At 43.1% G+C, this 21377-nt stretch overlaps 2 protein-coding genes across 2 annotated transcripts; one reads left to right on the forward strand and one right to left on the reverse strand.

Moving 5' to 3' along the window:
* The first annotated feature begins 239 nt into the window (after positions 1-239).
* LOC133887297 (uncharacterized) lies at positions 240-6042 on the forward strand. The gene is made up of 7 exons (XM_062327231.1): positions 240-2063; positions 2164-2271; positions 2354-2536; positions 2759-2808; positions 3485-3640; positions 4333-4488; positions 5517-6042. Exons 1-7 carry the CDS (start codon positions 540-542, stop codon positions 5710-5712), a joined length of 2373 nt encoding a protein of 790 aa, XP_062183215.1. The 5' UTR covers positions 240-539; the 3' UTR covers positions 5713-6042.
* A 630-nt stretch (positions 6043-6672) lies between these two features.
* Positions 6673-9931, reverse strand: LOC133887298 (small ribosomal subunit protein uS8z/uS8w-like). The gene is made up of 4 exons (XM_062327233.1): positions 9805-9931; positions 7368-7511; positions 7132-7292; positions 6673-7022 (listed from the first exon to the last, which is right to left on the reverse strand). Exons 2-4 carry the CDS (start codon positions 7498-7500, stop codon positions 6924-6926), a joined length of 393 nt encoding a protein of 130 aa, XP_062183217.1. The 5' UTR covers positions 7501-7511; positions 9805-9931; the 3' UTR covers positions 6673-6923.
* Between the last annotated feature and the right edge of the window lie 11446 nt (positions 9932-21377).

Genomic DNA, 21377 nt, shown 5'->3' on the forward strand with positions numbered 1-21377 from the left:
TATATGTTTCATTATTTTTAACAGCTTTCCTTCGAAAGGATTCATGAAAAGAAAGAAAAAAGAATTCCAGAGTGAAAAGAATAGGAGAGAAAATCCATTTGTAAAAAGAACTATGAATGAAAATCGTTAAAGCACTAAAAAGAATAAAAATCTCTAAAAAAAAAAAAGAACAGACTCACAAAGAGAAACCATTAGAAATAGCCTAACCTACTCTAACTGACAAGTGGGCCCAAGAAAATCACACCAAACACCCGGGAGCCTGGGACCACCCCACAGCAAAGCCGTTCTTCGGTCTCCCCCAAAACTCGTGAGCACGAGAACGGAGCATACCTCTCCGCGGCGGCCACCGCCCACCGGGGCCCACCGCCCTCCTCCTCTCTCAGTATAAAACCCCCTCCCGCTTTCCTTCCCCTCCACGCCTCGTCCCAAACCCAAACGCCCCATTCCTCTCCGCATCCGCCTCCGCCTCCGCCTCGACCTCCCTCGCCGCGGCATTTCCCCGAACACCTCGCGCGCACCGCCTCCGCCCACCCCCCGCGATGGCCGACGCAGGCGACTTCCGCAAAGCGGCCCAGGAGGCGTTGCTGCTGGACCACGAGGGTGACACCGAGGGGGCGCTCGCCCGCGCGCGCGCGCTCATGTTCGCGCACCGGGAGTCGGCGATCGTGCACCGCCTCCTGGGCGACCTCCACTACGCCTGCGCCGTCCGCGCCGTATGCGGGGAGGGGAGCGAGGACGCCAGGATGGCTGAGGCCGCGAAGCACCTGCGCGTCGCCCGCGACGCCTTCTCGGAGGCCAGGCGCCTCGTCCCCGACTGCGTCGACATCGCCGCCGCGCTCGGCGACGCGTTCGCGGCCTCCAGGATGTACGGCGAGGCGGAGAGCGAGTACCGCAGAGCGCAGAGCATCCTACGCCCCGTCGACCCCGCCGAGCACAACGCGGCGTACGGCATCGTCGGCATGTACGAAGGCTGCGAGCGCGAGCGCGACCCCTCCTACGCGGGCGAGAGGGTGGCGGAGGCTAGGGAGAGGGCCCGCGCCTCCTACGCCCGCATGACGGTCGAGGAGCTCGTCCCCCTCGCGGTCGAGCGGGTGCTCGACGTATGCAGGCACCACGGCGCGACGGAGGCGCGCAGGCAGGCGAAGCGCGTCGCCGAGAGCTTCCGGAAACTTGGGCGCGCGCAGTACCTCCACGCGTACATGGACTTGGAGTTCGTGCGCAGCCTCGACGCGTCCATCGACAAGCGGGCGTTCCTGCGCCGCACCTTGGTCATCGCAGAACGCGCGGCGCAAGCATTCCCCAAATCGGTCGTGATCGCCTCCTTCCACGCGAGACTCCTCTTCGTCCTGGGCGAGTACCACGCTACCGAGAGAGAGTGCCGCCGCGCGCTTGAAATGAAGGATCCCGATGACCCGCAATCCGATTGTATTCCGCCCGGATCCATCAGCGGGGAGAACCTCGGCGCAAGGCTGGTTTCGATGGCCTGCGAGTTTCATGAGCTGCTCAACAAGATCCTGATGGAGGCCAGTGATTACTGGAACTCCATGAGCACCGAGAGGCAGCGTGACAGCTTCCTACGGGTGAGGCTCGATGTGCTGCAGGATGAATACAGTAAGGTTGATTTGTCATATGCATTCACCATGTCCGATGTGCGGAGCTTTGTCAAGGAACACAAGTCTTGGAGATTCTGGGTTTGCCCCATTTGTGATGGCAAGAAGTTTGTGGACACTGGTTTGCTACTGACACACATGTGCAGCAAGCACCCAAGGGTAGTCTTGCCGCGGCTGCAGTCAGTTTTGGATCTAAAACTCAGTGACAAAGCATTGGAGAGTGATGATTCTCTGGATGGTATCACGTTTTGTCAAGATTCAGACCAGCAAGACATGATCTGCTTCAACGAGAGGAACGATATATTCAAATGGTTGTTTTATGCACCTTCAAGTGGAGTAGGAGCAAAGCCATTTCCTGAAGTACGAGAAAAGAAGTGCATGAAAGGCTATATGCTTCTTGAGAGCATTAAAGAGAAAATGAAGACTCTGCCTACAGATAAATCTACTACTGAGGTTTGACAATGTTGCGTGGCGCGACATGATTTTGGTTCAGTGTTTTCTCCTTAGATGCATCCTTGTACTGGTATTTCTAAAGCATACTTTTGCATTGCAGTTTGCCGAGGCTCTTCCTGAAATTCAGGAGTTGTGGAACAATTTTGTCAAAGATTCTGCTTTGGATTACAGAGGAATCATCCTGGCACTTGCAAGATCATTCCTATGGGTTCGTTATCCCTGGATTTTCTTGTTTAGGTCTAGTTATACAGCTATTTTCTCATATTGTATACTGATAATCATCTTTACAGAGAGAGTTAGTGAAATGCATGACTGAAGATCTAAAAGTAGCTGTTAAGTGGATCAGTGCTGCTGATATTGATGCAATATTCGCAAATGAGCCTGATAGTCCTGACAGCCCTGCTGTTGAGGAACATGGTTCAAAGACCTCCCATGCAAACAAGGAGGATCAGGAAACGGGAGACGATAAACAGGTAAGACCCAGATGAATGTTGTTTCTCCTAATCTTCACTTTTTTCCACATGAATAACCAAGGCTATTCTGTGAACCACTCCTAAGTTGTATTTTTTGTTTCATTTTTTGATGTAACTAAAAAAATAGAAGTACTACACAACGGAATTGTTTTCAATCTTACTATGTTTCATTAGATGATATAAAGGAAAAATAGAAGTACTAACACAATGAATTCCTTTCAGTCTTTGCGCACAGATGGGGATCTAAAGATCATCGATAATGATCAAGAAAGGTAACTTTTATTATTTCCTGGCTGCTTGATACCCTTTTATAGAGTTATTTACTCAACCCATGTCCTGTATCTAGTTTTGATTGATGTTGTCAAATGTCTAGTAGTTCAACAGTCTGCTTCTATCATGTTTCAGAAAATTATCTTATTGATCGTGATTCCTCATTACGCCTAGCATTGAGTAGGCTGGATATTTACCTTATCACCAGCAAATCAATATTTTGTTAGGAGTAAATTCCTTTAACTGTCGATGGAATGAACAACATACCATTATTTAGGGTTTTCTAGTGTAGATAAGAGGTGTTTTGTACTAAAGGGTCTTGTCCTCTGGTGCCTATTCATGACAATGGAGTATTTGTTCGTTCATTATTTTCGCTCTGAGTGTGCTTTTCAGGAAAAAACAGTTCAAGATAACTATTCACTTTTCTTTTCTAGAATGCCATTGGGAATTTTTGTGCTTGATCATATTGAAAGTCTGGGCATTAGAGCCAAATGGATAGTGCAGTTAACCATTTGTTCACAAGGAGGATATTATTTCATCGTAACACCCTGCCATTACCATGCCACTGGTTTCCTTTATAGAAATTTCTCTGGACTCTATAAAATCTAAATAACCCCCTTTCTGAATGTCCTTTTGTTTTCTCACCTGTTTAGTTCACAAATTTCGTTATTGTTGCAGTGAGGTTCATGTTGAAGATGAGAGTTCTGAGACCCCGGCAAATAACACAGAATTGTCAGATCCACCAATCAAAGTGGCAGAAAGTGGGAATGACCTAGAAGCAAAATTTGGAAACTTGGAGATTGAACTAAAGATCAGTAAGCATCATCAAGAAAGGTAATAATGCTCTGGTTTTATTCTGTTTTATTACTTTCTGGCTGGTTTGTACCTTTTTACAGCGTTATTTACTCGACGCCTGTCCTGTATCTAGTTTTGATTGATGTTGTCATATATCTAGTAGTTCAACAGACTGCTTATATAATTTCTCAGCAAATTATCTTATTGATCGTGGTTATACAGTTGATGGAATGAGCAACATACCATTATTTAGGGTTGTCTAGTGTAGAAAAGGAGGTGTTTCATACACATTTGTTTTCTACTAAAGCATCTTGTTCTGTGGCACCTGTTCATAATAATGGAGTATTTGTTAGTGTTGCACAAGACTTTCTGCAACACTTGTAAGGACATAGTACTGTTCTTAGTTCATTATTTTAGCCATGAGTGTGCTTTTTAGAAAAGCAGTTCAAGTTCAAGAGAACTATTTACTTTTCTTTTCTGGAATGCTATTGGGAATTTTTGTTCTTGATCATATTGAAGGTCTAGTCCTCTAGAGCCTAACGGATAGTGCAGTTAATCATCTCCTTACAACGAGGATAATATTTCATCATAACACCATGCCATTACCGTGCCATTGGTTTACGTTTTAGAAATCTCTCTAGACTTAAAATCCAAATAACCACCTTTCTGAATGTCCTTTCGTTTTCTGACTTCCTCACCTGCTCAGCTCACAAGTTTTGTTATTGTTGCAGTGACGTTCATGTTGAAGTTGAGAGTTCTGAGACCCCAGCAAACAACACAGAATTGTCAGATCCACCAATCAAAGTGGCAGAAAGCGGGAATGACCTAGACGCAGAAGTGGAAAACTTGGAGATTGATCTAAAGATCAGTGAGCATCATCAAGAAAGGTAATAATCCTCTGGCTTTATTCTGTTTCATTACTTCCTGACTGCTTTGGACCCTTTTACAGCGTTATTTACTCAATGCCTGTCCTGTATCTAGTTTTGATTGATGTTGTCAAATGTCAAGTAGTTCAGCATACTGCTTCTATCTTTTGCCAACAAATTATCTTATTTATCGTGATTATACACTTGATGTAACGAACAACATGACATTATTCAGGGTTTAGTGTAGAAAAAGGAGGTGTTTCACACACTTTTTTTTTTTGCTAGTGTCCTATGGTGCCTGTTCATATAACAAAATAGAGTATTTCTCGGTGTTGCACTTGCACAGAACTTTCTTCAACACTTGTAAAGACGGAATACTGTCCTTAGTTCTGAAATGTAAGATAAATGGATAAGTATGTCCTGTATATTCCTATATGTTTAAAAGCAGCCTTGTTTATTCCATGAAAACATTTCAATGTTAATTCTAAAACTGATGGTTAATATTGAGAGTGTAATGTGTGGTCTCCTCCATCCGTGCAGTACGGGTTTATAGTACTGGTTCTAGAAAGTTTATTTGTTCTAGTTATTGTCAGCTTCTTTGTGAAGAGTTAAGTTCATAGTAAAAGAAATGAACATTTGGAATAACATTAAGAAAGAAGTTTAGTTCCTTGTCAATAAGGTTCGCTGGCAAATAACAGCCAAGATGTCTGATGCACAGCAGATAAGCAACAGTGAATGTTATTAGCTTTTCGGCAATCCGAAAATGTGGTCATTTTTTGTTTTATAGAATGGTCTAGAATGCTACTGGGTATTTTTGTGGTTGACCATATTGAAAGTCTGATCTTCCAAAGCCAAACTGATACTGCAATTAACCATGTGCTCACAAAGTGGATCTAATTTCATCATCAGACTATGCCACAACCATGTCACTGGTTTACTTTTCAGAAGTTTTCTAGACTATAAAATGCAATTCACTGAATGTCTCTTCTGATTTTGTATCACCTTTTATTTCTCACCGGCTAAGCTCACAACATTCATTATCGTTGCAGTGAGTTTCATGTTGAAGAAGGGAGTTCTCAGACCACAGCAAAAGACACAGAATTGTCAGATCCCGCAATCAACGTGGCAGGAAGCGGGAATGACCTAGGCGCAAAATTGGAAAATCTGCAGATTGATCCAAATTCTGGCAGTTCGGTCGCGACGTCTGAGGCCAGCTCAAGTGGCCAAGATGGCCAACAGGTCTGAAATACCGGTCCAGCATGGCTAGGGAAAAGCAGTGCCTCTCAGCTGTTATATAGGATACTGTCTTGTAGGTTGTAGTTCAAACAGCAAAAGGATATGTGGAGTATGATTCGGATTAGGACAGGAAGTGGGATTGTGATAACTTCTAGTAGAAACACCACGCGGTTCATATTCCTCGTAACAAATGCTAGACTGATGTCGGTACAGGTCTGGAAGTAAACCAAATGAGGTTACCAGCTACACTTCTGGTCACAAAATCTGACGTTTCGGTTGTGTGCTTGCAGCTACTCAAACTTTGGCCATCGATATCTGGTCACAAAATCTTTTATGTTGAAACTGATGTGTTCCCCAAGCGTCCAGCTTCAAACTTGTCTGTCGATATCTTTTATGTTGAAATTGAACGCTTGAAAGTGGCGTGTGTAGATTTGTCGAGAAACTTTATCGAGGTAACCAACTCTTGAAACCTGATGAATCCAGTCAGTAACCTTTTCGATTCTGAGCTGCTGGCTCTGTCGTTTTGGATGCCTCTGATGCAATCAGAAGATTGTTGGGAGAGTCTGCTGGACGTTTCAGAGATTGCAAACCCCAACCTGAGGTTCTCAGTTTTGAAGTCATCAAGCAGCCATTTGCCCTTGCAGAACTGTTTAGTTAAGATCAGATCCATCCATGTTTCAAACTACGTTAAAATTCCTTCTGCATTTTGCGCAACGCGTCACATACGAGCACAGGCTGCTTCTCAGTTTGTAGCTCGTTACTGTTAGAAAACCAGGGAATGTTGTTTCTTCATAGTTTGGCCTTGTCCACATGGAGGAGATCGAATTGCAGACTTACTATGTGAATGTTCCACATATGAAACCTGCAGGGTCACAGACACGAGCTGTATAATCCCAAGTATAAACATGCCAGGGACCAACAAATTTTGGTCAAATTCTAGAAATGACTGAAACCCATTTGCAAGCAAAATTTCATCCGCCCTGTGCTCCAAACGGGGCACAAATTAATCAGGCGAATTAAGACAACAGCCAATACAGGCAAGATCCGCCAGGAGGCACATAACAAGATTCTAAATGAAACGTTACAAAAGCATAATTTATCAGAGCTACCAAAACGGCCCACCACCCCCAAAGTGCATCCTGTAAGTAACTAGGAATAGACAGGATCCATCGAAAGATAAATATCCTACTACAATCCAAAATCCTTTCACAAAATTCCATTCAGTAAAAGAAGCCGAGCACTTTGCCACCCACGTTCTTCCTCCTGGCTTCTTCATGATCCATGATGCCAGCAGAGGTTGTCAGTACGATATACCCAAACTGCACGTGAGATGAGAAGCCATTAAATTATGAGATCAAACTGCACCATGCATACAGATTGTCAAGCTAATTTTTTATGTGAAATAATTAGTATGGTGAAGAAATGGACCTGACGGGATGGAAGCAGCCTGGCTGTCCAGCCCTCAATCTCCTTCACGCCAACATCGAATCGAGGGCTGATCACCCCGCACTTGTTGAGCCTCCCATTCAATTCAACCACGATCTTCCCCGCTCGGTGGTCATCAACATACTCAAACTCGCCAATGTAGCCTATCGAAAAGATTAGCAATCATGAATACATACAATCCATAGTATCAAACAAATTAAAAGTGAACGGAAACTAACCGTGGCGTTGCATGACAATAAGGAACTTGATGATCACTTTTGAAGAGGGCCGGATCATGACTTGCCTCTTCCCACGCTTCTCTGCATTGTACATACTCTTCAACGCGTCGTTAAGGACGCTAACCCTCACCATCCTTGACTAACCTGCAGATGTGTACACCAACAAATATGTTACAAACTAAGAAGGATTACACTAACTGCTTTGAAATAAAATAATTCAATATATAGGGAAATAGTTGCAAGTTGGACATTTGAATAGCACTTAAACTAAAAGGTAGCATTTCACAGATATCGCAAAGATAACTTATCACAATGGCAAGATGAAACCGCTATAACCCATAAGATTCTAAATTATAATGGTTCAGCACTTCAGCAGTTTCACAAACTTAAATAATCGATGGTCCACTGAATAGTGAATAAACTGGTGTTTCTTATCTGCACCACAATACAATAAAAACAAACCTACCACAATTGCTAATGTAGGATGAAGCAACAAGCTTATACTAAAACAGGAAGGTAGATGCCCCACGTGGTACTCAATCATCATAACACATGTCTTTCTACACAGGCAGTAAATAAAGCCAATATTCATATAAACAGTACCATTATGATTTGGAAACAAACCGCATTATGTATTTATAAGTATTGAACACCAGCAAAACCCAATGCTCTGGGTAATGACAAGCGCAATGCCAAACAACAAGATAAACATAATGAACCTGAAACAGTATAGTCAAAACAAGATTACTAACAGAGAAAAATCTTTAGAAACAAAACAAGATGGCAGTGGGCACAGTTACGCATGCAGAAACAACAGACCTAAATAAGAATTAACAAACAAACACCATATCCAATCTCACACACTACCGACCAAACTAATTATTCGATACAATGATTAAAGTGATCAGCAAAGGCATCTCAAACATTTCAGGTGAATCAGAATTACATCGCATCTACACATATAGTTGGCATCCAGCAAACATGTAACAGTATCACATCAAATTGTATCTAAATCAGGTCGGAAGTCCCACGCATGACTACAAATCTGAAAAGGTGAAAAACCATTTTGGCAGTTCCAAATCCAGTCAACACCTTACCAATATGAAACAGAACTAGGTGGTGTTTGTTCTTAAAATTGCAATGTAAACGTGCGACAGGAATGAGATCACAGGTGGAAGACGCCCAGGTGGTGAAAAGGTGTGTAACTCATGATCAGCCTTCAGAAAGCATTACACCTTTTTTGTAAGAAAATACATAAATAATCGGCATCAAATAAGCGATATGATCTAGCAGCACTTTTTTTTGTAAGAGACTACAGTGAATAACTCACAAGAATCTGATATGCGTGGTTCAATTCGATAAATGTTCACAAATTCAAACCATAACTAAGAGATCCTAACCAAAGCCCTCTAACACGAGATTCATTTAGACGAGCAACTTAAACCCTCTAGAAATTCAACATAAAATCTACCCACAAAAACAAATCTTTCTTTTTTTTCTCGAATACGCAGGAGAGCTACGCATCTTTATATTAAGAAGGAAAAAGACTTCCGAGTCTTGCACAACTACCTCAAGAGGTCAAATTACAACACACATATAACTAACTCTAAAGCACTTATACCAGAACAAAGCTACCTCGCGACTAAGCGTCGACATTAATTACAGCACCGAGCCCTAGGTTCGCAACCTAACTAAGAGCATCACCAAGTTCTTCGCCCTGGCTGCGCACCACCGTTCCGCGTCCTCCCATATGTCACCAAGTTCTTCGCCCTGTCTGCGCACCGACGTTCCGCGTCCTCCCATATGAGGGCCATCAAGTTGTCGGTTGAGAGGTGACGGTCTTTGAAGATGATTGCATTGCGGGACAACCAGATATGCTAGCAAGTTAGGAGAATCAGGGAGTCAACACCCTTGCGGAGCCCTTCTGCCACTCGGTCGTGTAGATCAACCCACCAGTCAAGGAAAGCAATATCTTCGACAGGAAGCTGGACTCCTAAGGCGCGCCACCAGACTCCACGCGCCATGGTGCAAGACAGCAGTAGGTGTTCTGTAGTCTCTGGTAGCTGCAAGCAATGCGCACACGCGTGGTCCGATTGTAGGCCGTGGCGTTTTCTTCGGACCGCAGTCCAGAGCCGGCCATGGAGGCAAAGCCAGGCGCAGGAATTTTACCTTCGCCGGCGCCCACGCTCTCCAAAGAATTCGAGCGCATCCGAATTCGATGGATCCTTGGAACATGATGTGGTTGGCCCGGATCACAAAGCAGGGGAGGGGGCGGATCATGGCCCACACGAACCAAACAGAGAACGTCCTAACGTGGTCACCTACTCGTGTGATCTGATCACGCGGCAAAACTTCTGAACCAAACGCCCATCCTGAGGCGCCTCAACCACGAATCGAATGGTAACAGGGCGAGGAGGGGAGGAGACCAGTGTGTCACCTTGGGTTTCGCCGCCGCCGGCTCCCGGCCTAAGTGATGAGGTCGATATGCCGCTCGCGCAGACGGAGAGGGGAGCCAGAACCCTAGGGCGCCGCCGGGAGAGGAGAGGATCGTAGGGGAGGGGCATGAAGTAATTATACCGGCCGGCGGCATAGCAAGGCTGGGCCTGAAGCGTGTGAGGCTGCCCGCGGGCCGGAGAAACGCTCGTGGGCCGGTGAGTTTCGGGCCTGGTTAGGGGAATGCCATCGCCGGTGAGCATGGCGTTAGAGATGGACGTGGAGGATCATCGTGTTCCACTTAATTAACTAATAAGTTATTTTAACTTATTTAAAATGACTAATTACTTAATTAAATATCTATTATATAAAATATGAGTTGGTTTTGATCTCACCTATTCTCCTATTATTCTCTCATTTAATAAAAATCCATAAAATTTAAATAATTTACTCATTTTTTATCATCCACCATCAGCTTTCAGACTCTCCGTTTACTCGTTAAGAATATAAGACTCATTTTACTAATTAAAATTAATAAAAAATTAGGAGATAAATTTTCAGATAATTTTTTTTTCCAGATCCCATGTGAAATTCAATTATAGAATCGCTCCTGACTTATTCATTTGATAACGCATCTACGTCTTCGTACTTTAAGTTTATGATTGATATTACATAATATTTATATTTTTATTATAACTTAAAAACACTTAGTTATTAAAGTAGAGTAGATCTACGGATATCCACGGTCTCACGAACATCCTTACCTGGCGTGTGCGGGGCCGAATGATCCGGACCCCACGTCTCTTTCTATGAAATCATCAAGTGACCTCCCTTTTTTCATGGATCTAATGTCTCCGCATTTGCCTATACAAACCTGAAGGAACACAGGGTGTTCATCTGTTCTTTCTTACCGGTCATTCATTTACTGCAAACTACAAAATATGCAGCTCGTATATATGCTCCTGGTAGGTTGGTACCCATCTGCCAACATTCAGAAGGAATTTCGATAGAAATTCTGGATGACTGTTCTGTTCCTCATAAAATTCTCGTCGAATTACTGAGTTGTAAGAAAGCCCTTGATTTGTCTGGTCAGTTATCGGCCGGTTAAATAGTGTGGAAGTTGACAGAGCTTCAGTTTCGTCAGTTACCGGCCGGTTAGATAGTGTGTGTCTTTTCTGATCCGCGTGGGCTCTTCTTAGAGGTAGCCATTAGTGGGGCTTCGCCCGCTTATCTGGGCCGTCTGTTTGCATCACTATCCTGGGCCGACGAAATCAAACGTGGCCCATCGTAAAAAGGCATGCGTGCACTAGAGTACTAGGATTTTGCACGTGTCTTTACTATAGCTTCTATAGCTAGCAGTTTCACTCTTACTCGACAAATCTTCTCCAAGGTGCTGGCGCCTGGTCTGGACCCTGTACAATCTCGAGCGATACAGAATCGAGAGAATTACTCTTATGCAATTGCAATTTTAAAAAATCCTCCCAATCTAAATCTAGAATTAATAGCTAACCTATACGGTTTGACAATAAAAATATTAAATTCGACAGCTTAAAAAAAAAGGCAACACAACAACGCGGCGCTACCTCTTCCCCTCTCCTCTCATTTACCCCTCTCTTCCTCTCCTCTCATTCCCTCTCTTCTCTTCTCCCTCTCTCTTTTCCTTCCCTCCCTTCTCTCATTCTCTTTGTTCTCGGCTAAAATGGCAACAAGATCTCGTTTTCGGGCTTTTAAAGTGGGGGAGCCCTTGTGGGCCGCGCTTGCCTGTCGCCCGACAGGTGGGAGATTTCCCAACCTTTTGCTTGATCAACTGACGACTGGGCCTACAACCGGTGCGAGCGGTCTAATCGCCCAACGGTCAGGAGATTTTCAAACATATCACCCGACTAGTGAAATTCCCCAATTACAGCAACACTCAACATCCCGAATCGACCTATCGCCGGATCGAAATCCTCCCCGCCCGGATCCAGCTGCACTAGCCCAATCGATGGGACAAAGAAAGGATGAAATCCTTGTAATGAAATCGGCGACGAGGTGCATATGAAGCACAAGTTCACCACAACAGACGTCCGGCTTGAAAAGATCGACTTCGATAGGTTCAGGATGGAGAGGCTGACCGGCGGCCATGCAGACTACGCGCTGTTCCTAGGGCGAAACTCCGCCGTGTGCCTTCCGATCAAGGAATTGCCCGCGTCCATGTCGAATCGAAACTGCGCCTATCTGACCGATGATGGCGGCAGCGACAAGCTCCATTCAGCGGTCATGCGGCAGGACGTCGGTGTGTGGGACTTTGCGACCGGGAGCATGCAGAAGCTTGGTGACGTGTGGCCTCTTCATCCTTGGCTTGATTCCCTGGCTCCTATTTGGTTCACACCCTCCCTTTGTTAAGGGATGATCGAAATCAAATTAAACCTCACCGCAGTGATGTAACAAATGGTCGACCCAGTTACTACGAGTCCACGACAGCCATTTTATCAGTTTCGCTAGATTTAAGCTGACGTAAGTCTAAGCAAGACGAATAGCAAGAAGGGTGGTCTAGTCTAGATAAGAGGTCGTTGGAGTTGGTATTATGGATCGTAGGATCTTTTATGTAACGATTATTAAGGACATATGACATGGATTTGTAAAATCTAATCTAAGACATACCTATGCTCTATTAGAGCTTAAGGGCTTGTTTTAGCTTTAGATTCTGAAAAGCTGATTCTAGATTGTAGATTTTAAAAAAATGGATTGTAAAAAGCTCAGGTCTAAAAGCTAAGGGTTATTTGGTATCCTGGATTCTGAGTGGGTGAGATGTTTACTTTGGTTACGTAATGTCCGTAATAGCCCTAGTTTTTCTGAGTGTATATTTATATCTATTTAATATTTTCTTTCATTGTATATTTTAAGCACAATATATTTTCTTTCATGCGGATCAGACACGAATTGAAATTAAATTAGCTATACAATATTTCAAATTAAATTAAAGTGGTCGTGCATGCATGTTAAGATCATATCGTTGGAGGCGTGTGGAATGATGATGATCAGGAGAAAAAAGACGGCAAAACTGCCGGTGCCCTGGACACGTATATAGCTGTAAGGACCAACACATGCCAGAACTTGGCTTTGGGCTTTGGCAACGTCCAGGACCCCAGGCATACTTGTGCCGGACGTCGTGGCATCATGCATACCCTTGCATCGGCATTATTGTTCTCCATCATCTAACAACCAGCAATAATCATCATGCATGTGGTTGGATTAAAATAAATCAACATGCATGCATAGATGGCGGAATCCTTTTGAGCTTCCGAATAACCACGAAACTAATAAAAATCATCAAAAGTAGCAAATATTACAACACAAATCTTCAATCTACCATCTTATAGAAAACAAAGTATTAGTAATATTATCACGAAAGACATGCATGTCTCCATCTTCATCTCCTAATGTATTATTTCCACCTCCTTGAGAAGAAGATTGTTGACCGATATTTGGAATGTAGTTTTCATCTTCATCACACACCTCAAAGTCTTGATCCCTCAAAGCACTATCTCGAATCAAGTTGTGAAGAGTCATGCATGCAACAATTATTTTTGTTTGCTTAACCATAGGATAACTCGGCAAGTCCAATAATATTCTCTATTTCATCTTTAAAACACCAAATGATCATCCCTCAATTGCGCAGAGATGAATGTAGATGGTTAAATATTTCCTTTTTACCACTAGAACGTGAGCCCTGTTGAAATTCCGGTAAATGGTACTTCTCCCTTTTGTATGGAGCTAGAAAACCCACTCAATTAGGATAGCCTGAATCAACAAGATAATATTTTCCTTAAAAAAATATATCATATGAGCAACAGTTGCGATAATGTGGTAAAATAAGATGACAACGAGCTAATGTGCGACTATACCATGTGGAGGATGTAGAAATTTATTACCATATTTGTGTAGTGCATCATTGAACACCCTCATATCATGAACTGAGCCTATCCACCCAGCAACAACAAAGGTGAATCTCATGTCAAAATCACATACCGCCAACATATTTTGAGTGGAATATCTATGGCGTCTCACATGTGCAACCAGTTCAGATGAAGACACAACAACATGTACATGTGTGCCATCTATTGCGCCTATGCAGTTATTGAAATGCGGCAAAAAACGCGAATCTTCAAATCTAGAATGCACCATCCTGAACTCTGTATCTCTTGATTTGATAATCTCTGCTGCAAAGAGATTGATACTATCTAACACTTCCACAAACTTCTTACTAATTGTTTCGGTTAACCTCTTGAAGATATTTTTAACTTGGATAAATGATTGTGGAGCCCCAATAATCCATAAAAATATGACTAAACGACCGGGAGCATGCAGAAGCTTGGTGACGTGTGGCCTCTTCATCCTTGGCTTGATTCCCTGGCTCCTATTTGGTTCACACCCTCCCTTTGTTAAGGGATGATCGAAATCAAATAAAACCTCACCGCAGTGATGTAACAAATGGTCGACCCAGTTACCACGAGCCCACGACAGCCATTTTATCAGTTTCGCTAGATTTAAGCTGACGTAAGTCTAAGCAAGACGAATAGCAAGAAGGGTGGTCTAGTCTAGATAAGAGGTTGGAGTTGCTATTGATATGGGTCCTAGGATCTTTTATGTAACAATTATTTAGGACATGTGACATATGGATTTGTAAAATCTAATCCAAGACATACCCATGCTTTATTGGAGCCTAAGAAATGGGTTTAATGAGTATGGAGTTATCTTTTCCGTGATTTTTAATGGCGTCTGAAAATGAAAAATGACAAAGCTGTCAACCAATGGGTGTGAATGTGCGGCACCAATGAGGTTAGTGGCTGGGGTTAGGGTTGCCTGGGTTTTTGGGTCCTCCAACGACCCGCGGGCTTAAAGGGATGGCCGAGGTAGCAAGGACAGCTTAGCGGTGGTGGTGTGTAAGGTTTGACGAAAAGCTCGAAGCTCGCGAGCTAGCTCAGCTTGTGTCTGGTTCAACTTAGCCCAGCTCATTTCAAAATCTAACGGGCGGCTCAGTTATTAACTCATGTTAAGGAAAATCTTAACATGAAAACACATATTTTTCTTGTGTATGACATATCTTAAGAGGATATTTAAAATTGATTTCACTTTATTTAGAGTTTTATTAATTTTTTCATGATTTTTTACAAAGTTCATAAGCATAAAGTGAATATGTTAAGAAACAGCAATGTAATTAACTTTTTCATGTCTACCATTATTTTTCCTTCATAAAGCATAGTATAAATAAACTAATAAAAGTGGGTTCACTAATTTTGGAGGTGTGATGGGTCAGTTATGAATTAATCTAGTCGCAACACATTTACGCAATCCTACATGTTAAAATAACTAATTTATGTGTTTATTTTTAAAAGATATAGGACCATGTAAGAAGACTAATAAAATTAGTTTCATGATTTTTGGATTAGCAAAGAGTAAACTATGTATTTACCTTGGTTTAACAAATACATTTTCTCATAGAAAATTTTCAATTTTTTTATGAGTATAAATACTTTTATCATGTAGATAATATTATAAGGAAACCAACAAAATTTGTTTCACTTGATTTGAAGCTCAGATGAATTAGTTCTTGATTTTACAATATTGAGCTAATTTTTGGGTTTTTTTTTGTTGAGCTTCACTGAAAATCGAGAAAACCGCTCTATGAATAGAGAAAATCGAGCGGTTATCGACAAAGCCGAGCGGTTACCGAAGATGTAGAAAATTCAAGAAAACTCCTCGATAAAGATGTAGAAAATTCAAGAAAACATCCGATTCGACCGGTTACCGAACGAAGAATTTGTCATTTTTTTGTCTAAATTTCGAAATTTAGCAAATGAATTTTGTGCAAATTTTAGCTGAATTTTGAGCAATTATCGCAATAACCATGTATTTTCGTTTACCCGATGGGACCGGTTACCGTTTCCGTAACCGTAACTAAAACCTGGCTATGACAGACCAGGATTTCCATACCTGAAAATCAGTCTTTGTACCTCTGCTAGTCCCAGAAGACTAACATTGAACAGCACTTTATCATAGACAATATAATTTCCACACTAAACAACATTGTACATCAATTTTGATTAATACAACACTGAGGCTTAAATCCAAGTACAAACCCAACTGGCCCAAAACAAAAGAAGGTAAAATAGCGGAAGTCCAAAGCTAACTTGGCACAAACGTGTCCCCCTAGTCATCCAAACTTCATCTTCATCTTTTATATATTCTTGTAGCCTTCATCTTCATCTGAAGATCAACAAGTGTAGTGAGTACAAAATGTACTCAACAAGAACCCTACACACTACTTCAATGTGCTACCGTTGCTACATGCAAGTAGGTGTTTAGTTCAATTGCATAAATGAGCATTTTTACTTTGCAGATAGGTAATCCTTTGAAAATAAGTTGAGATCAAACTATATACCCCTTCCAAAGCTATTATCTTGACCCGATTGGATTAACACATCCCACCAGGCTTCACGTTTTACGTTGAGGAACCTTCATCGTCCACAAACGACAGCTCTAGGCTGAAATCCAAAGCACAACCTTTTACAAAAGAGGGGGAAAGATGGTTTGAAACCCAAATATAACCATAGTGACACATTCCAACAACATGTCCATAACCGAGGACATGATTATAAATATAGATTTAGACTATGCAGAGTTTGTACAACTGGACCAGAATGCGTCACTCAGGGTGGGGCTAGCGCCTGGGTGTACAATAACAATGAAATTCTCCAACTATATAGGAATAGCATTATCATGTTTCTAACACATATAGGATGCACCAGAGGGCTCACAAACCCTACAATCCGAGGGCATGAAGTAGTGATGGGATTACCACCCGACGGATTCATGGGACCACGCCAATGGGTTCCCTTCAAGAGGGAACTCATGAACCTCCACTCTAAACTCCACGGGAATCATGCTACCCTACATAATCTTTAATCATGCCTCTCCTATAAGGGAACATGGGGTTCATACTGTTTGGCCAAGGAATCATGTCACAAGAACTGTTCTTATGTCGCTAGGGCAAGGAACTTCATTCTCCAACATCCAAACCTCTGATGTACCACAAAAGCACAATACCACATAAGTACAAGGACTCGGTCCCTTTGCAGTGTTCATGACAGATACAACTCGGGAATGCCTATCTCATCCCCCAATTGCGCCCATTAAAGACACCACTCATCTTATCCTGCAAATCAAGTTTTCACTCATCTCGCCCTCGCAAATAAAGTTTTCCTTGTTATTAGGTGCAAACAACACAAAAGTTGAATCACATTTCTAAATAGTTACACAAAAACAGCTTTTGATGAAATGTGTGATAAAAAAAAGGTCTCAATGCAACTAAGCATGGCTAAGTATGAAAACAAGCAAAAAATCCTAATGTTTATTCTAAGTGGAAACATAATATGGCACTAGACAGGTAATACTAGCAAGCAATTCAAAACAATAATTTGCATTAGCAATTCAAAACCATGCATAATGTATTTTTTTTTTACCTTTGTTGTCTTAACTTTGAAACAACTATTTGGCATCAAGATAGCTTCAAATGAAAATGTTTTCAACTACAAAATTGTGGATCTTACCAAGAGATACAATTTTTATATAATTTTTTTTCATCTTATTCCACATGATATTTTATGGATTTCGTAAGATCTCAGTACAAACTTAGATATGTATTTTTTTTATCTTTGTTGTCTGAACATTCCATGGTAGATTTGAAGTTCGAGATGGTCTCAAATGCAAAAAATTACAATTGCAAAGATGTAGATCTCTCTAAGATCATAGATTTACACTTATGGAAGACACGATTTGGATCACAGAAGCATGATATACCGCCCCTAAAATATAGGCTGAACAGAAGCGTCAGAAACATTACACAAGCTTGCAACGTGATTTTCAGGACCAAGATGACATTTCTAGGAAATCTGACAATGGAGAAAGTTGCATTTTTTTTTCAAGGAATGCAATTTAGACACCAAAAATATCTGATTTTGCATATAGACGTGGGAGATATCACGTTTAGAAGACGTAATGTGAATTGATTGCATTGTGCCATCAAACGATGAGGTTGAGAATAATGTGCTGTAGTTAATTGGATATTCTATGCTTGGATGATCAAAGTACGATGTCCCAAAGGAGGACGCTGTGCTGCACAACAACATCCTATGAGGCGGAAGACTCGACTAAGTAAGTAACCTCTTTCTTTTCTGTTTTCTTGATATGTATTCTTTTTGACCTTTGATGTCTAGACATCTCAAAAAGTATTTGGTCACCGCTACTACAGAATCGACCTTATATGCTAGCCGATCACTGTTGGTTTCTAATGATCCAACATTGATGGGACATCACTGCCGGTTCATAAGCTGCCGGGAAAAATATGTCATCTTGTCTTACAAACCAGCAGTGATTAGGGGAATCACTATCGGCCGATTGATTGAGCCGGCAGTGATGTCTAGCTCCATCATCACTGCCGGCTGGTTATATAAACCGATAGTGATGTCTCAGCTTTATAAAAGTGGTCCTCTCCTTACCCAAGTCCGAGCACAACAGAGAACAACTCTATTCTTGCTCGGTGGCAGCCATTTTTGGTCACCTAGTCCTTGGGGGCTTCAAGATTTGAGGAATCCTCATGCTCTAGGTGTTCCAAGGTATGTAACTTCATCTCCGATCTATTTCTAGTTGGATTTTATATACACATTTTGCATCACCATTCAACAAGTTGGTGTCAAGAGATTGTGCCCTCTCTTTCTGAAAGCTGCCCGCCAAATGCAGCCGTGCCTACACCACCTTTTAGCATCTGGTGTTGAGGATCTAGGCTTCTCTTTGAAGATGCAAATCTTCTCCCCGGTGGTGATGCAAACGGAGGAGGAAGAAGACCCCATGAGCTGACTGTAATTTTGCTTTTGTGTAAGAGTTTTTCTATAAAAGTGGTTGTACCAACTTCTGTAAACATCAGCTAATGAAATGCCAGTTCTAGCCCCTTTCGGGGCGTTCTACCTTCAAAAAAACAAGTTGTGTGCCTACCGAGGACACGGGTGGTTCGGCTTGCTAACACGCCACGGTGCGACGTGCACCAACTGCTTCACCCCATTGCCCCTCACAAGTTTCCAACCCCGTCGCCACCTCCTAGATCCGACGGCACGAGCGTTTTGGAGCCAGCGGTCTCATGTGGGACGTGGCCAGTGGAATTGCAAGGGCAACATGGCGTGGTAGAGGCAGATAGGAGCTGAAGAATTGCACGGATGTGCGCATGGCCAGGCGGAGCGTGGCCGGTGGCGCCGCGTCAGGTGTAGCTTCAGGGTAGGCGGAGGTGCACACTGGTGCGGGATCCAGCAGAGCTCACACAGTGTTGTGTGGTTGCGCAGGGGCTAAGTAGAGCGCGATGGATTAGTAACGCGGGAGAACACGTCCTATGGCGGGGCGAGTGAGGTAGTGGCATCGGAGTCGGGGGCAACCACACTGTGGATTGTGGTGCGATGGTCATCGGATGTAGCGGTGTGCCACACATGCCGATGGAGGTGCTGAGCACCAACAACAGTGATAGTAGGGCCAAGCGGCGGCACAAGCGTAGGAATAGCTAGGTAGGGAGATGAAGCAGGGCTATTTATTTCCAGGCTATCTCAAGCTCACTTGGGCAATTTAGATCCCGACCTCACCCATTTTTTCAACACCCCCAACCCACTCCGTCATCCCACACACCGCCGCCCCATTGCTTACCGGCAAGCCCAAGCCCTAGTCCCTCCATGAACCACCTCCTTCCTCAACTTTGGTCGTGTTCACCCCCACCCGACCAGCCTTCATCGTCTCTGGTGGCTCATCGCCGCTAGATCTGCCACCACTGGTCATCGCTGCGCTAAACCAGCTCCGCTGGTTCCGTTGACAAGCCTCATGCTCCCTAGCCTTGCCCAACCACCGACCTCCCCTGCTTGCACCTCTCCAACCACCACTGGCGGCCTTCCCTCCAAGGCCGTAGACTCTAGAGTACCCCCACGCCGAACTCCTTTTTTTTACAGCTAGAACCTCCTTGCTCAGAGCCTTCATTGGAGGCTATTTTACAGAGGCGTGCGGCACCAGCGTTCAAACCCCGGTGGGCTTGACCACACTCTTGAGCCCACGTCGAACCCTAACCATCAACCCTAAACCCTAAGCTCTTAAAGGGAGCTCATCATCACCGGAGAAGAAGGATATGGGAAAGAGAGGGAAAGGCAAAAAAATCAGGTGAGGATGAGCTCCATATTGCCCAGACAAGGTATAGCAATACCGTTTATTTTTGGGTGGGGGAGGTTCATTGAGGGATGAAATGAACCCTCTATATAGGACAATCGATGGTTGCAGGGATAGAGCATCTACAAGGGCGATGACGTCTCTAGAATAGGCTTGGGTCCTAGGTAGGCAGCAGAAGGGGCCTGCTGGACATCACGAATGCCAAATCCAACGGCTCAACTTCTAAGATAACTCAGTCCAACGGTGGCCAAAACAACCGGTGATGTGGCATTGTAACTTTCGAGAGAATGGACACTCTTTAGAAAGTAAGAGATCCCTCCAAGGTCGTGGACTCTAGTGTGCCCTAACGTCGAACCCTAACCACCAACCTCATCGAAGGAGCTCACCATCACTGGAGAAGAAGGAGATGGGAAAGAGAGGGGAAGGCAAAAAATTAGGTGAGGAGGAGCTCTATATTGCCAAGACAAGGTATAGCAATACATAGCAATACCGTTTATGGTTGCAGGGATAGAGCATCTATAAGGGTGACGACGTCTCTAGAACAGGCTCGGGTCCCAGGTAGGGCAGTAGAAGGGGCTTGCTGAACGAATGCCAAATCCGACGGCTCAACTTCTAAGATAAGTCATTCGAACATTGGCCAAAACAACTGGTGATGTGGCATTGTAACTTTCAAGAGAACAGACACGGTTTAGAAAGTAAGAGATTTGCGTGCTCATGTATGAAACTATGGCAGCTCGTATGGTAAGTGACAAAAGAAATGGGCCAAGGGAGGAACCATGCGGATCAGGTTTTCTTCTTGAAAAAAAGACCCCACCAGGACGCGCCCATTCCGCGCAACACACAAGCCACATGGCAGCAAAGTCAGCGACACTGCACACACCAAACATGATCAGCGAGGCATTTGCGCAATGTTCAAGTTCCATCAATAAATTGCACACACAACGCAAGTTTTTGAACCCTAGGCGCATTTGATTCTTTTCATAAAACCAACTACATTTAATAAGTGCAATAATCTCTACATCATATTTGGATTTTTTTTCAACTCTCTTCTTTTATAATAACATCGGCATTATTGATGCCATACTTAAAAAAAAATGGATTTTTTCTCCTCCTCCATTCTAACATGATCTTACTATAACTGAAAGTCCTGTGACAGAGAAAACAACCACTGATGAGGGCAGTTCTAAACTAACTAAAAATCTGAAACCATGACAAAGTTATATGTACAAACACAGGATCTGTACTGTGATTACTCTTATTTTCTATTGAGCTACAAAATATTGTAGTATGATGAAGAACTATTGAACTAATGGCAAAAATCCAAAATTAGACAATATACGGTAC

The sequence above is a fragment of the Phragmites australis genome, chromosome 12, assembly GCF_958298935.1.
Source record: "Phragmites australis chromosome 12, lpPhrAust1.1, whole genome shotgun sequence".
NCBI lineage: Eukaryota > Viridiplantae > Streptophyta > Magnoliopsida > Poales > Poaceae > Phragmites > Phragmites australis.

Bases quoted from the DNA above. Each gene is read 5' to 3' on its own strand.
- LOC133887298 (XM_062327233.1), bottom strand. From the start codon at position 7,500: ATGGTGAGGGTTAGCGTCCTTAACGACGCGTTGAAGAGTATGTACAAT. The intron at 7,293-7,367 runs GTTAGTTTCCGT...TCTTTTCGATAG, and splicing joins TATTGTCATGCAACGCCACG to GCTACATTGGCGAGTTTGAG. The intron at 7,023-7,131 runs GTCCATTTCTTC...TCTCACGTGCAG, and splicing joins GGCTGCTTCCATCCCGTCAG to TTTGGGTATATCGTACTGAC.
- LOC133887297 (XM_062327231.1), top strand. From the start codon at position 540: ATGGCCGACGCAGGCGACTTCCGCAAAGCGGCCCAGGAGGCGTTGCTG. The intron at 2,537-2,758 runs GTAAGACCCAGA...AATTCCTTTCAG, and splicing joins AAACGGGAGACGATAAACAG to TCTTTGCGCACAGATGGGGA. The intron at 3,641-4,332 runs GTAATAATGCTC...TTATTGTTGCAG, and splicing joins AGTAAGCATCATCAAGAAAG to TGACGTTCATGTTGAAGTTG.